The sequence below is a fragment of the Papaver somniferum genome, chromosome 3, assembly GCF_003573695.1.
Source record: "Papaver somniferum cultivar HN1 chromosome 3, ASM357369v1, whole genome shotgun sequence".
Lineage (NCBI taxonomy): Eukaryota > Viridiplantae > Streptophyta > Magnoliopsida > Ranunculales > Papaveraceae > Papaver > Papaver somniferum.
Genome location: NC_039360.1, coordinates 31,711,483 through 31,727,199, shown reverse-complemented (window position 1 = coordinate 31,727,199; position 15,717 = coordinate 31,711,483). Strand labels below are relative to the sequence as shown.

General features: G+C 36.6%; 2 protein-coding genes across 3 annotated transcripts; both read right to left on the bottom strand.

Annotated features, from left to right (window-relative positions):
• Positions 1-6,816: 6,816 nt before the first annotated feature.
• On the bottom strand, positions 6,817-11,057 carry LOC113361105 (probable leucine-rich repeat receptor-like serine/threonine-protein kinase At3g14840). Its single transcript, XM_026604465.1, has 8 exons — positions 10,921-11,057; positions 10,627-10,812; positions 10,432-10,538; positions 10,131-10,341; positions 9,783-10,017; positions 9,532-9,679; positions 9,131-9,434; positions 6,817-8,947 (listed from the first exon to the last, which is right to left on the bottom strand). The coding sequence occupies exons 1-6, from the start codon at positions 10,955-10,957 to the stop codon at positions 9,535-9,537; spliced, it is 921 nt and encodes a 306-aa protein (XP_026460250.1). The 5' UTR covers positions 10,958-11,057; the 3' UTR covers positions 6,817-8,947; positions 9,131-9,434; positions 9,532-9,534.
• A 437-nt stretch (positions 11,058-11,494) lies between these two features.
• Positions 11,495-14,261, bottom strand: LOC113355742 (O-fucosyltransferase 13-like). Of its 2 annotated transcripts, none has more exons than XM_026598681.1 (6): positions 13,901-14,261; positions 13,737-13,813; positions 13,539-13,634; positions 13,363-13,451; positions 12,429-12,650; positions 11,495-12,349 (listed from the first exon to the last, which is right to left on the bottom strand). In XM_026598681.1, exons 3-6 carry the CDS (start codon positions 13,548-13,550, stop codon positions 11,617-11,619), a joined length of 1,056 nt encoding a protein of 351 aa, XP_026454466.1. In that variant the 5' UTR covers positions 13,551-13,634; positions 13,737-13,813; positions 13,901-14,261; the 3' UTR covers positions 11,495-11,616. The 2 variants fall into 2 exon arrangements, with proteins under 2 accessions (XP_026454466.1, XP_026454465.1); XM_026598680.1 differs by having other exon boundaries at positions 13,539-13,609.
• Between the last annotated feature and the right edge of the window lie 1,456 nt (positions 14,262-15,717).

Sequence of the window (15,717 nt, the reverse complement as noted above, 5' to 3'; positions counted from 1 at the left end):
TTTAGAATCCTTGGTCAAGAAATCAGGAGAGAGAAAGATTGTAGAGAGAGAGAATAAACTTAAATTTTCCATTATCTTGTAATTGTTCTTGTGATTTTGATTAATGAAGAGATGATTTACATTGAGATCGGTTAATCATTGTTAGATTCTCATACTTGTGTGGTTGTAGGATTTCCTGCAACTACAGCAGCCATGAGAAAAATCTGGAAATATAATCTACAATTGCTATATGTCATATCGTGTCAGACATGAGAAATCTGGAAACATAGACTAAAATTGCTGCTTATAGCATTATCTTCCCGTTTAAAACAACTTATACATAGTTTAAATTTGATTAACAGGTTGTCGGTGTTCATGTGGATCCCACTCTGATTATCGACATGATAGATTCTCTTCATCAAATGGTTTCTTCTCTGGTGAGTTCACTTCATAAGATTCGTTGCTTTATGAAAGACAGGCTAAACGCCTTAACAGACTGATTCATCTGGGAGTCTTGGCCTAGGTGTCTACAGTTTGTCAGGTTACTGTAGTGATTCCAAATACTTGAGTTTTCGCCTCAGCAGCTCAATGTGTCCGTCATTCATCTGCTTTGTTTTGATAATGTAAAAATTTCTTGTTGCAGGATCATATTGTACAGGTCTTGGAATCCAAAGAGGTTAGTGTAGAATCCAAATTATGTGCCCCCTTGACGCACAGCAGTTTTGTTTTATTTGCAATCCTGATTTATTGTTTTGTACTCCGGTTCAAGTAGAAAAATTGACGAAATTGTGCTCACAGGATACCAAACTTTCTGGGATTATAAGGTCGTTGAATTTCATCAATGCAAATCATGAAAAGCTGGTTATGGGATGTAAGGCTCTGCAGGTTGGATTCTTGAAACCTAGTGACTTCACTATGGTATTGTATGAGCTATTATAGGGTTCTCGGATATCGATGTAAGATTGATTTTCATGTTTCATTCACCATCATATATCCATTAAACTAATACTTTTATTACAAATACTTGCAGGACCTAATGGCAACTGCAAGATGAAACTTAGCTTATATAAAGACAACTCTCTTTATTGATGTTTAGAAAATCTCTCAAAACTAAACACAAGCTCTAATCTTGCTCATATGATCAACCACAACTTTGGTGATCATATATATATATATAGAACTATGAATTCCTTTTCCTAGTCCTATTACCTTATTACATGTCTTTCCTTTCCTTAGAACTAGATGACTTCTAATTCCCTTAGGATTACATCAATTTCCTAATCTTGTCCTAACCAGCTTGTTAGTGACTTCTATGTTGAAGTTTAACCAACATTCTCCCCGTTAAGCTTCAACCTTACCCGTGACATATCTTGTAATCCAATCAATTGTCTCATTTCTTCAAACTTGATCCGAGCTAATGCCTTTGTCAATATATCTGCTTTTTGCTCAGTTCCTGGTATGTGTTCAACGTTGATGATCTCCTTCTCGATACATTCTCGTATGAAATGATACCTTTTGTGAATGTGTTTCGTCTTCCCATGAAACACTGGATTTTTAGTGAGTGCAATTGCAGACTTATTATCAATCTTGATGAGAATTTTTCAGGTTCTCTTCCTTTGATTTCACCCAACAGTTCTTGAAGCCATGTTGATTGTTTAGCTGCTTCTGTTGCGGCCATAAACTCAGCTTCACAGGATGAGAGGGCTACAGTGTCTTGCTTCTGTGAACACCATGTAATAGGTGCTTCTCCTAGATAAAATATATGACCAGTTATACTTTTTCCATCATCTTGGTCAATATTATGACTGATGTCATTATACCCAACAATTCCTTTTGATCCTCCTAGACCATACTTCAATCCACAGCTGATTGTTCCTCTTAGATATCTCAATATCTGCTTTATTACATCACCATGAGACTTGCATGGACTCTGCATATAACGGCTTGCTATTCCCACAGAGAAAGCCAAGTATGGTCTTGTGTGTAACAAGTATCTAAGGCATCCAACATTTCTTCTATAACTCGTTGAATCAATCTCTGCTTCTTCTTGTGCCTTTGAAACTTTAAGTCCAAACTCCATTGGTATCTTAGTTGGATTACAAGTTTCAAGTCCTGCTTCTTTCAGAATTCTCCTTGCATAAGCTTCTTGTTTAATCTGAATCCCATCTACTCCTTGATGGACTTCTATGCCAAGGTAATAAGTGAGTTTTCCGAGGTCTGACATCTCAAACTTTGATGACATTTCTCTCTTGAACTCATTGATCACCTTAAGGGAGTTGCCAGTCAAAAATAGATCATCTACATAGACTGCAATCACAAGAAGCGTTCCCTTTTCTTCTCTTCTGTATACTGATGTTTCTTTAGAGCACTTAACAAATCTGATTTCTCTTAAGATTTGATCTAACTTTGTATTCCAGGCTCGAGGAGCTTGTCTTAGACCATATAGAGCTTTTGATAACTTATAAACCTTATGCTCTTGTCCTTTTACTTCAAAACCTTCGGGTTGTTCAACATACACATCTTTTCGTAATTCACCATGTAAGAATGCCGTCTTAACGTCTAAGTGGTGAATTTCTCATGAGTTTGATGCAGCTTCTGCTATTAAGAGACGAATTGTCTCTAGTCTAGCAACTGGTGCGAAAACTTCATCAAAGTCTATGCCTGATTCTTGAACGTATCCCTTAGCTACAAGTCTTGCCTTATATTTGTTGACAGTACCATCAGCATTCCGTTTTATTTTGAAGATCCACTTAAGACCAATCACTTTTACCCCACATGGCTTATCAACTAGAAACCAAGTCTTGTTTCTGTTGAATGAAATAATTTCTTCTCTACATGCTTGTGTCCATTTAGTCGAGACCTTTGCTTCCTGAAAATTCCTTGGTTCATCATTAACAGAAAGTAGCATTATCTCACATTCTTCTGCAGCTTGAAGAACATAATCCTTCAGATATTGTGGATTTTGAGTCTGTCTTGTTGATTTTCACAGTGGTGGGAGAGCTTGAGCTTCTTGGTTTTCTTCTTCTTCTTCTACGTTATTCTCAGTGTTTTCAATATTCTCTTATTCTTCTTGATTAACATCATTGTTTTCATTGGTATTGATGATTATGGGTCCTTCGCCTTCATCAATTACTTGACCCCATCTCATGTGAAACATTCCTGGATCCCTACTTGGTCCATCATTAGTTTCTTTCCAGTTCCAGTTTGCTTTTTCATCGAATACCACATCTCGACTCACTATTACTCTTTTTGTTGTTGGATTGAATAATCTGTAAGCTTTGGATCCAAGCTCAATCCCTAGATACACAAGAGTCTGAGATCGATCATCCAGTTTCTTAAGAGTTGCAGAATCAACTTTTGCGTATGCTTTGCAACCAAACACTCTTAAATGATCTATGTTCTCTTTCGCAAACTTTCATATGGAGTCATGTCTTTCAGAGCTTTCGTAGGTATCCTGTTTATTAGGTATGTGGAGTGTCGTACAGCTTCTCCCCATAGATAATTAGGTACCTGCATAGCCTTTAAAGAACTTCTTGTCATCTCCATTAGAGTCATGTTTCTCCTCTCCACCACTCCGTTTTGTTGTGGTGTATATGGTGCTGTCAGTTGCCTTTTGATTCCATTTGACTCACAGAACTTGTTGAACTCTAAGGAAGTGAACTCTCCTCCTCTATCAGTTCTAAGCATTTTGACCTCCTCTTTTAACTCTTTTTCTATCAGATTTCTGAAGGCTTTGAATCTGTCAAATGCTTCACTCTTTTCTTTCATAAGAATAGACCACATATATCTTGAGAAGTCATCTATAATAACAAATATGTATTTGTTATTTGCAAGGGTTTGTGGTGTAATAGGACCACATAAATCAGCATGAAGAATCTCTAATGGCTTTGAGGATCTGAATGTTGTTGCTTTTGGAAAACCTTGACGCGTTTGTTTCCCAACTAAACATGATTCACAGATCCTTGATTCATCGTTTATCTGTGGTAGCCCTCGAACCATCTTGTTCTGAGACATAGTTTTTAAGGTTCTGAAACTTATGTGTCCTAACCTTGCGTGCCACTTCCATGTCTGATCTTCCAGTCTCATATTCAGACACAATGGCCTTCCAATCATGAGACTTATCTTGTAGAGTCTATTCTGTGAGCGTGAGACTCTAACTAAAAGTCTTCCACTTGGGTCATGAACTGTTAGATAATCTTGTCGCATTCTAACATCACATCCAACTTCTGTAGCTTGTCCTAAACTTAGAATGTTGCTTTGTAAGTTTGGGATGAAGTAGATGTTTGTGACAAGCTTCTGTTCTCCGGTATTGCTCTGAAATAGAATTGATCCTTTCCCTTCAATTTCTACAGAAGATCCATCCCCAAACTTCACTTGTCCTTTGATTTTCTCATTGAGTTCAGAAAAGTAGTGTCTCTTACCAGTCATGTGATTGCTGGCTCCATTATCTAAATACCAGATTCCTTCTTCTCCATCCTTTGATTCGTAGTTTTTTGGTATTAGTTTCCCTTCGTTTAAGAATACAACTTCGTGCATGAAAAGAGTTGTATCTGCTTCCCTTGTTTCATTCTTATTTGCTTCTTCCATCTTTTGTATTCTTTCAGGGCATACAGAGGAGAAGTGTCCTGGTTTATCACATCTGTAACAAATAATATTTGATCTATCCTTCTTTTCTTTCCCTTGGTTTTGATCATTCTGACTTGTTGTTCTATCTTGTGAGTTAAACCTTCCTCCCCTTCCTCGGCCTCTGTTTACTCTACTACCTCTTCCACGACCTCTTCCTCTTGTCGCAGAGTTTTGTTGGTAAGAGTTTGTGTACAAGAGTTTTCCTTGAGTTTCTCCATTGTTTTCTTCATCAAGGATTCTCTCTTCATATGCTTTCAATCTTCCAATTATATCTTCATAGCTAGTCTTCTTTAAATCTAAGACTTGTTCGAGAGAAGCTATGATATGAATATACTTGGATCTTGGTAGATTGTTGAGAAACTTCTTGACAAGCTTGTTCTCTTCAATATTTTGTCCAAGTGATGCAGCTTTTGAGGCTATCTCTGATAGCTTTCCTGCAAAGCTATCAATAGTATCAGTGTCTTTCATCTTCATTCTTTCAAATTCAGACATTAAGGTTTGCAGACGGGCTTCTTTAACTCGATCAGCTCCGAGATTACGTGCCTTTATTGCATCCCAAATTTTCTTTGAAGTTTCCTGTTCACCAACTTGTAGAACAAGACATTCTGGTATTGCTTGAAAGAGTAATCCAATGGCAACATTGTTTTTGTCTGGGTCCAATGTACCAGGATCAATTGTTTCCCAAACTTTGTAGATTTTCATCAGTACCTTCATTCTCATGGCCCATACTGTGTAGTTTGTGGCGTTGAGGATTGAAACTTGTATTGATGGTGGCGTGAACTGTTTTGCACCCACAATGGTGGTTTCGTTTTCCATGGCTCAGAAACAAGCTCTGATACCAATTAATGGCAACTGCAAGATGAAACTTAACTTATATAAAGACAACTCTCTTTATTGATGTTTAGAAAATCTCTCAAAACTAAACACAAGCTCTAATCTTGCTCATATGATCAACCACAACTTTGGTGATCATATATATATAGAACTATGAATTCCTTTTCCTAATCCTATTACCTTATTACATGTCTTTCCTTTTCTTAAAACTAGATGACTTCTAATTCCCTTAGGATTACATCAATTTCCTAATCTTGTCCTAACCAGCTTGTTAGTGACTTCTATGTTGAAGTTTAACCAACAGGACCTGCCTTGCGACGGGTCACTTCACATCCTTAAATCAAATGAGTACTTGCAGGTTCTTTCTTAAGCTATATTTGCTGCCTTATCTCGATGCCCATATCAGTTTTGCATCTAGATCTGAGTAGTAATCCAAGATACTAACTACTAAGCCTATCTATTTTTACCAACTTATTATAATGATCCGAGGGTTGTGAAGTGGAAGCTCACACCTCAAGGCGAACATCTTTGGGGAACCCTTTTTATGCTTCGATCCAAGTAATTGTCATCAACTAGTATAAAACATTAGAAGTTATGCTTCGATATGGTTCATCATATCATGTCAGAGATGAGAAATTGTGCATGTTTATGGGGCTGTAGCATTTAACTAATACCTTGAAACTTATGAAACAGGTAATAAACGATAATCTTGAGGTTCTCAGTCTCATGCACGGCAAGGTAGATAATCTGGCTAAAGAGTTTTCATCTGTGGTGAGTTTACGTTAGAGCATTTTGCAGACTCTATCTCAAAAAATTGTCTAAACTTGTTGATGGATTACCTGTGTTCTCTGTAAAGGGTATTCAGCTGTTTTTTTTTGTTTTGTTTGCTAATCGGAAATTTCTTGTTTCAGGCGAAACGTATAGAGTCCATTAAATGCAAATTGGTGAGTGTTGCTGAGTCCAAGTTCTGTTCTTCTTTGGCATGTAATTGTTTTATTTGTGTACCCGATGCTGTTTTTTTTTCCTGTGAGGCCAATAAAAGACTGACTCAATTGTGCTAACAGGGTGTCTCAGCTGCTGGGGTCAATTTCATGCGCAATTTTCTAGAGGAGGCGACAATATGGTCAAGACGCCGCACCTTGGAAACATCTATATAGTTTGTAATAATCATCATTCAAATTGGGAGTAAATTAGAAACAACTTAGATCGTTAGGTTTTTGTGAAGGTTTAATTTTGGTTCTTAAACTGTATCGAGTAGCTCCATTGACATTTAATGAAGGGATTGTTAGATATGGCACCTATTTTCATAGCTAGTTTTTTTTTTTCTTTTTTGGAAAGCCCTAAGTAATATATTAATTAAACCAACGGTTACATGGATACATTTTCCTTTGACTAAAAGGGATACGAACACTGGAATACGGAATACCAAGAAGATCAAAATACTCGATTGCAAATCGAGAACAAGATTTCTTACAGAAACTAAAACCGAAGATTACATTGACTAAAAGATAAATAATATCAATCGTCCGACAAGAGGTTTTTTCGCCTCCTACGATGCTTCCTTTTGCTTCATCCACCGCAAGCTCCAACCCAAGTGATAAATCTATCAAAATTGTGAGAACAGCATATTCCAAAGAGAAAATGATGCACCCTGATTGATCCCGTGCCCTCCGAAGAGGTCTCCATGACAGAGAAATTAAGCAAAGAGAGATCAAGCCAATTTACTCAGCAGATAATCGGCCAACCTGTGACTTTTTCATGTCACAGAAACGAACAGTTTTTAAATCAAGGTCGTAAGACCATGACAGTGAAAGGTTAAGAACAAGAGCAAGATTTGTTTCAAGCAAGTATAGAAGGGGTTTCATTTTTCCAGTTGAAAGATAAATGTTAAGCAACTAGGTCAGTGGGTTAACTCTGTAGTATAAATCTACCACACAACGAGCTGACTCAAAGATTTAGGGAAACTAAAATGCAAAACTGCAAATCAGAGAGCAAAAAAACTACAAAAAAGATTAAGAGAAAAATCAAAGAGGGGAAGAAAGGGTTTACCCGGGGGCTTCACTTTGGAGACGCGATTAGGGAAAGAAACATTACAAAAAGATCAAAACATGGATTTCACTTAAGAGATTTTGAAACAACTATTGAACATAAAATTAAGCTCCCAAAACTGAAATAAAGGCGTCGACAATCACAAGGTAAAACAGATCTCTCTTTCAGGGGGTTGAGAGGTCAACATAAGATTAGAAACAAACCAAACACAAGAGCGGAAAGATGCTACATGGTAAAGAAGGAAAGATTATCTACTTGGAGAAAAACGATTTGAAAAACAAAGAAGTTTTGAAAAATGAAGCCAACATCTTTGAGGAGATTAAAGATTGAGTTTTTAAAATACAGAAGTTTAGAAAATCAGTTTTCATTGAAAACGAAGATCACTTCTAAAAACTAAGCAAACATATTTATAAATGAGAGTGAAATTGTTGAAGTTACAACTTAAACAAATCTGAAACGTTATTTCTCGGGTCGAGACTTCTCTGAACATCTTTCGCCAACAAATTCAAGTATAGCTACTTCAAAACTTGTTTCCCCTTCATTCTTAACGTGCATTTCGATTCAAGGTGCCCAAATGTGAAACAATGTGAACACCTTAGTGGTTTCCAGTCATACTCCAAGTTGAGTAGATAATCAATTCCTTTAACTGAAATAAGCAAAGTGTCTACCAATGGTTTACTGGCAGCTATTTGTATGTAAACCCTTGCGTAATCCAGTCGTTGTTGCTTTATGGTTCTCTGATCAGCACATATTGGATTTCCTAGTGCACTTGCAACCTTACTGAGAAATGACGAATTCCAGAGAAAGAGAGGTAGATTCAAAATCTTCACCCATATATGAATAGATTTCAGCATTTCAACTTTGTCGAATTTCAGTTTCCAATCCCATTTTCGTAAAATCAATGTTTTACCCTGGGTATGCAAAAGGCCTGATGATTCTAAAACTCTGATTTTATCGTCATCACAACTGAACCGCAACAAAAAGTGTCCGCTTCCAATGGCAGACACTGAATACCCTCTTCGTGCAGAAGACACCGCCATAATATTTCCTATTGCTTCACGGATTACATCTTCATCCACTCCTTTGTCAAAATCAAATGCTCCAGTTTCGCTAAAAAAACATCCAACCAGGGAATTCTTCCATTTATTACAACCAACTTTCAGTTCTTCTTCTGAACACTCGATGTAATACTTCCCCGCCTCTAAATGCGGTTCAATATACTCTAGCTCAGCTTCGTCTATTACCTCAGTGACATCCTCAAAGGTCGAAGGAGTTGTTGATGCCTTGCCATTTGATATAGAAGTCTCTAATGTCAGAACATTTGTGTAAACCCGCAACCTAGAATCGTGCTCTCCTTTGCGAATGGAATCCCCTTCATTAGAATGGATAACCTCATGAGATGCATTATCAGAGGAAAGAACTCGAGCCACATCTTCGTCTCTCTCACTGTAAGTCTCCCCTGCAATAGCAATAGAATCACCACAAAACACAGTAGTATTTATATTGTTTTCCTGCTTTAGTGAAATATGGGAAGGACTCTACTCCATTTGGTTCCTCACTTTTAGAACCCTTTAAGGCAAGATTATATCGCAATTATTGGAAGGATTCAAAGCCACATTTTCTAGGTTGGTGGAAACATTACCTTGATGTGTTACCATTTCTGTTGTAGTGTTGTCTATGTAGTTATCTGGAAAACCAATCATGGTCATCTCATCGGAATCAACACTTGTCAAGTCATCTGATCCTAATAGAACAGGAGTTTTCACGGTAGTCTTTCCTTCAAGAATTTTCACCACCTCCAATATACTAGGCCTCGTATTAGGAGAAAAAGCAACGCACAACATTGCCAAATCTAGCACCATGATAGCTTCTTTCACTGAAATGCTTGTCTTTAAGTTTTCATCGATTAGAGATATAAGATTTCCCTTCTTTTGTAAAGCTATGGCCTATAAGAATAACAAGCAATAGCCTACAATTAACTTTAAATGCAAACACATTTATTGTTTTCTAAATGAGAGTGAAATTGTTAAGAATACAACTTACAAATTATAAAAGGTGTGGACTATCATCTCGAGATTCGTTGAAACAATGCTTTCCACTAAGAAGTTCAAGTATGACTACTCCAAAACTATATACATCTGCCTTCGCAGTTAACCGGCTAGACATGGCATACTCAGGAGCTATATACCCACTGCCATGAAAGGAATAAAGAGCTTAACTCGGAAATTAGTTATTTCGAACTGTTAAAACAAACATGAAACCAGGAAATAGAAAAAATCAGTTCTTTTTCTTACAAGGTTCCTGCAACGCAAGTGATGATGTGTGATTCCTCTTCTAAGAGCCTAGATAATCCGAAATCAGCTATCTTAGGATTAAGATCTTTGTCTAACAAAATATTTGAAAGCTTGATATCTCTATGAATAATTCTGGGAGTTCCTTCATGTAAGTAAGCAAGACCTCTCGCTATTCCAGTGCAAATTTGAAACATAGCTTGCCAATTTAGTCTTTCCTTCAAACTTGGTCTCGAGCCTTCAACAAATTTTGATCAAGTTTCTATATAAGTCATCAAACCTTTGATTCGGCTATCACCAATACGTAATGAAGTATTTAAATTGGAAGAAAGTTGAATCATCGAAGATTACCAGACAATGCAATTGCTAAGCAACTATTCTCCATGTACTCGTATACTAGTAGTAATTTGTTACTCACTGCACAATGTCCAAGCAATCTAACCAAATTCGTGTGTCTTACTTTAGAAATTACGTTTATTTCAGCGAGAAACTGTCTCTGTCCTTGCTTTGAACTCGAAGAAAGAGTCTTCACCGCTACTGCCGTCTTATCAGGGAGAATACCCTGTAGAAGTATTTCATCCAAGAAGCTCTTAGCATTATTTTCGTTAAACTATGTAAAAGAAATCTGAGTGTAAGATTGTGGAGTAGACACCTTATAAACTGGTCCAAAACCACCTCGTCCAATTATGTTGGCAGCGCTAAAATTTTCAGTGGCTGCTTTAAGCTGTTTGTAATTGAAGCATCGGCATCCAATATGTTCTTAAATTTGAAGAAAAATTAGTTAAATTTTAGAACATACTCAAACTTAAAATTATACAAAAAAACCCATAAAACATAAAGATCTCACCTTGGTCAAATGAAAATTGATTAGTTCTTCTTATTCTGACCAAATTCCAACCGTTCTTCTTTTTCTTTTGGTTTTCAGAAGTTCCAACACCATCTTCATCAGTTCTATCTGAAGAACTGAAAATCTGACTGAATTCTTTCATCCATCTAATAGAGAATATTTGATTCTTACTTTCACTTTTTGGTTCTGGTTATTTCAATTCCAAGACAAACCAAATTACTTAATAAATCAAAATGAATGTCTATGGTTTCAAACAAGCAAATAAATAAAAACTAGCTTAAGGAAATCTCTTACCTTCATCTGGCACTATTTTGGGTCTCATTATAACCATTTTTTTGATTTTGATATGATAAGAAAACTCACAGCCAAACCAAGTTCAACCAGAAAAGCTAATGAAGGTTGTGTGCAGTGTGCTGTGCAGAAACAGTTATTTATTGTTCTTGTCTAGCTTCAGGAAAGAAAGAAGAAGTTTTAGTCTTTGCATTGTGTAAAATAATAAATATGTACTATTAGTTGGGAATTCCCACTTGGACTGGTGTCCAGAAACCTTGTGATGTGGCTGACTTTCCTTGCAAGAGAGCAGGAAACTTCCCAAGTGTTCAAAACTTGAAATCCCATTCAGGTTTTCTTTAACCCCAAATTATTCTTACACCTACTGTACACTAGCTTATGAGGCAACAAATATGCAGAAGAGAGAATTCCATTCATTCTATCTGTAACTCTGCAACAAATATGCAGAGGTACAGAGGTGTAACATATATGTGAATCATAACTAGGCATACTCATCAAATTGCTCAGAGAATATAGCAAAACTAAAGGCGAAAAATTCTGAACAAACTAGAAAGGTATACTGATATTAGATACTCTGTGGAAGTGAAATAGAATTTAACATTAACAAGCACAAAAAATGATTTACCATGTACATACATGAACAGACAGAAAGTTGTCATCCGGAAACAGCAGATTCATTAACAAATACCCTAAAAAGAATCACAATTTGAACTCACAAAAGCAATCAGGCAAAGCAGATCCTCTCCCCAAAACAAAATCATCTGTATGTGACTTCCACAAAGCTTTAACTAGTTCCTTCCCTTCTAATCCCTGAGATGTAAATTCTGCAAAAGCTCTCCTATTCAGGAAAAGTGTTTTGTACAAACCCTTGTATGCTCTCATTGCTGCCACCATTTTATCCATATTTCCAAAATAAGTAGCAACATAGGAATCACTGTTAATCGATACATAATAATCCAGCGCAGCTTTTGTATTCCCATGCATGTTGGTGAAATCTTCACCGCTAAGGAGGACTGATTTAGTATATATGTTGGTGTACACAGATTTGAACCCTTCAATTTCCATAAGACCATCACCAGCAGCGAGATAAATATTCGTGTTTCTCGGGATCACAAGTGATCTGAGAACAAGAGCTGTCTCGTTTGGAGTGAGTGGGCATTTACCGCGGTTTCTCCAAAGACGGGCTGCCTCCCCGGTCCAGGGTTTTCGATCTCCCTGAGCAGCTTCAATAGCTTTCATGGAAGCTGTAGAAAGACCAGAATACTGGCATTGACTGTAAGCCACCATATCAGGTTCAAATCGAAGGTGAAGGGCCATGAAGGGTTTGGGTATCGCATCAAGAAGTTCTGAACCTTTCTTCTCCAGAGCTCTTGTAAGACGTAGAGCTTTATAACAAGCTTGGCATAGAGCAGCCTTTCCATACAAAGGATACCTGAAAACAACACCAGTTAATCAGCCGGTTGGAACTCTTTCAGAAATCAAAATGGTACGGCGGAGATACTGATTAGTACCTGTCCCTTCTTTGGCTCATGGCTGGTGTGAATGATATGTAATGATGCTCCAAGAGTGAAGGAAGAACACTTTCAATGTAATCAAAATGGCCTTTTCGTTTGCTGCAATCTACATGAAATGGTTCTTTTGATTCTAGCTCTGCTGGCAGGTCCTTCACAACATTTATAAAACCCTTCATGTGCTGAATGAAATAGTCAACATCGAATACATCTGCAAAACCACTGGTTGAAGCCTAATTGTTATGTCAAGTACATCTCAATAAATGCAAAGTGAAATGGAGGTCTGCCGCACACGCTCTAGCATGAGTTTTAACAGAAACATATTTAAACTACATGGTGGGGGGGTTACAGAATCAAGGTTACATAATAAGTCCCTAAAAGAACTACTCCTGTTTGTTACTAACGGCAACAGTGTTTTTTTCTAGCTGTTAAAGGCCAAGCTTGGTCTTATGTGCAAAATATCAATAGACGATTTTCTTTGTAAAACAGTAAAGGCCAAAGGGATCTCGCAAACAGCATAACTTGGGTTATAAATTTCCACCGACAAGATCAAGTGTAGTCAAGCTCATTGGACCCAAAATTTTATCCTCCACAAATATAAGCGTTTCAATTGAACTACACCCCATACCAAGTTTCTATAGTAAGTTGTAATAGACGAATAAACTGGAATTAACTAACTAAGACAACTTCTACAGTTCTACATACATATCTGAATAAGCTGAATGTGAATTGTCTCTCTCTTTCTAACTGGTCTTCTTAACATAAAAAATGGATTGGTAAAATCCAAGATTCTGAAATTAGGTTTGTCATTCTAAATTCACCACAGGACGGGTTATAAGATGAAACTCTTCTTTAGCACACTAGAAAGGACATTGAATTATGGTTACTATCCAAACAACTTGATATACCAAGAAACACTGAAACCAGAAAGTACCTTGATTCATTCCAATATGCAGCAACTTCAAACTTTGGCAGAACCAAAGTTGCATTGAGTAAACGCGCAATACCGACACCATCACACAGCTGCAATCACCATGAATTCAATCAATTAACCAACAAAATACCCCAATTTCAGTGAGAAAATCAAGACAAAAAACCAAAGAAACCCACATCACGTCTCATCTGATTGAGTCCACCATAGCAATCCACTCTGATATATCCATTAGTTTCCTCTGGAAGAGCTGCAGTAAAAACCAATGGAATTGTCTGCAATGAAAGCCAAATTAAGAAGAATCCATGTTAACCAAAAAAAAGCAACACAAACCCTAACCCCCCTAGATCATAACTAATACTAATCCCCCTTGTTACCTGTAAGATGCCCTTCTAACCACCATTTGCAAGGTCTCCACTCAAACATCCTCCTTACACTCCATATTTCTGAATGCCTACAACACCAACCAGAATCTATGATAAAGATATGATTTCTATAGAGATTTGTTCAGCAAAATTCAAGTAAATGTAATTTTACTTACAGTGAAGATGTAGTTGCAGAGGGATTCGATGAAAATGGCGTGGATGGAATGGAAATCAGTACTACTACTAGAGAAAGAGATAGAGAAATGACGAGAATAATGAAAAGGGGTTTTACAGAGAAGAAGACCATTGATCTATCCACGATTCTTCTCATCCAAAAATCAATTGAACAGAAATTAGATCAAATTGCGCAATTTGGGTTTATAATTATAAGAAAGCGCTCGAGGAATGAGAAGTTCGTGTTATTGTTTGCTCCTTGTGGTACTGGTTATGCAGGAGAGAAGACGATGTAGATCCGCAGGAACTTCTTTTTTGATGGAAAATACTAGACCAGCTGCTGATGTTCTCAATGCAGTCCAAACTCCAAAGAATAGAGTAGAGACTAGAGGGGGTCCCTGGACCCAGTAGATACATCTATAGGGCGGCCTATCCCTATGGGTATGGTAAAAAAAAAGTTATTTGGCATACCAGGTGGCATGACAAACGAGTTGCGCCATTATGGGAAAATCACCGAGTGACAGAGCTTCTAACGGTTGATATTCTTAATAACGCCAGCGATAAAGACTTTATCGCTCGATGTTAACTCTAGCGCCAACAACTAGTTCTTTATCGCTATAAATAGGTAATTTTCAAACTCAGAAGTTTACCCCAAATTTTTTTACACAATTTTTTTTCTCTAATTCTCTTTTTCTTAATCTAATTTTCTTTATTTCTTTCTTTCTCAATCTAATTTATTTTTTTGAAATTTCCCAAATGTCACAATTTCAAACCCAATTTGAGTCGGCAATACAACTTGATTTTTCGGGAGTAGTACTTGAAGGTGCCGTTAAGAAGATATGTGATAGTTATAAAGAAATAAGTAAGAAGCAAAGAAGTCTTCAAATTTTGGATATCAACCAAGTCAAAACCGCAACTAAAAAAAGGCAAAGAAAAGTTCAAGGTAAAACAAATTTGAAGTCAAAGAAGAAGATAAACAAAGGAGAATCCGTTAATGAGCGCATTGATTGGAAATTTGGTGAAATGAAGAAGATTAACAAGATGAAGAACATTGTCCCAAATTTTTATTTTTAAAGTCTACATTTCAAAATATTATTGTTGTCTTGTAAAAAATGACTATTTATTGATGATTATATAGAAGTTTAATGAATTTGAAAATTTGACGAGTAATGTTGAAAATTAAGCTTAATTCTATTCTTAATTCAATCTTACATTTTAATTAGAGATACATTTAAACAAATATTAAAACCTAATACTTAGACAATTTTCAAATTAAAACATAAGAACTTAAACTAATACTTAGACAATTTAAATACTTAAGTGGACAATCGAGAAATTAAAACATAAATATTGGACAATATTTGGGCAAATATTTTAAAATGTCGAAACAATTTTCAAATTGGAAGTCTTTTTCGTAGATGCGACGATATTCCGCACGACACCTACGTCGAAGTTCCATCATAGTTGCACCATTTGTACGACACCTTTGTTGAAATTCCATCATGGATTCACCATTCCTTAAGTTTGGACCTTCTTGATGAAGTAAAGCAACAAACCTAGTAACTTCCTTATTGATTGTACTGAAGCGTTGAATCAACTCTGAAACATCACGATTGTTGAGATTCATTGTCTGTTCTTGAAATTTCCCAAAAACCACTTGCCATAATGTTTCGATATGTAATGCCTTTCCGAATACAGTATCCTCAATAGAAGGAATATAATTCCTGCAAATACATTCATCTTCCGCAACAGTGAATTTTGGTTTCCGCCTTATTCGACTTCTCCTATTTTGATTTCTCAGTCTAATTTGACTTCTCCT

What these genes read in the sequence shown, in the direction of transcription:
- LOC113355742 (XM_026598680.1), bottom strand. Translation starts at nt 14,055, where the DNA reads ATGAGAAGAATCGTGGATAGATCAATGGTCTTCTTCTCTGTAAAACCC. An exon ending in TCTGCAACTACATCTTCACT is followed by an intron (nt 13,814 to 13,900) that starts GTAAGTAAAATT and finishes TTGGTGTTGTAG; the next exon opens with GCATTCAGAAATATGGAGTG. An exon ending in ATGAGCCAAAGAAGGGACAG is followed by an intron (nt 12,350 to 12,428) that starts GTACTAATCAGT and finishes TGTTGTTTTCAG; the next exon opens with GTATCCTTTGTATGGAAAGG.
- LOC113361105 (XM_026604465.1), bottom strand. Translation starts at nt 10,957, where the DNA reads ATGGTTATAATGAGACCCAAAATAGTGCCAGATGAAG. An exon ending in CAAAATAGTGCCAGATGAAG is followed by an intron (nt 10,813 to 10,920) that starts GTAAGAGATTTC and finishes TGAAATAACCAG; the next exon opens with AACCAAAAAGTGAAAGTAAG. An exon ending in TCAATTTTCATTTGACCAAG is followed by an intron (nt 10,539 to 10,626) that starts GTGAGATCTTTA and finishes TTCAAATTTAAG; the next exon opens with AACATATTGGATGCCGATGC.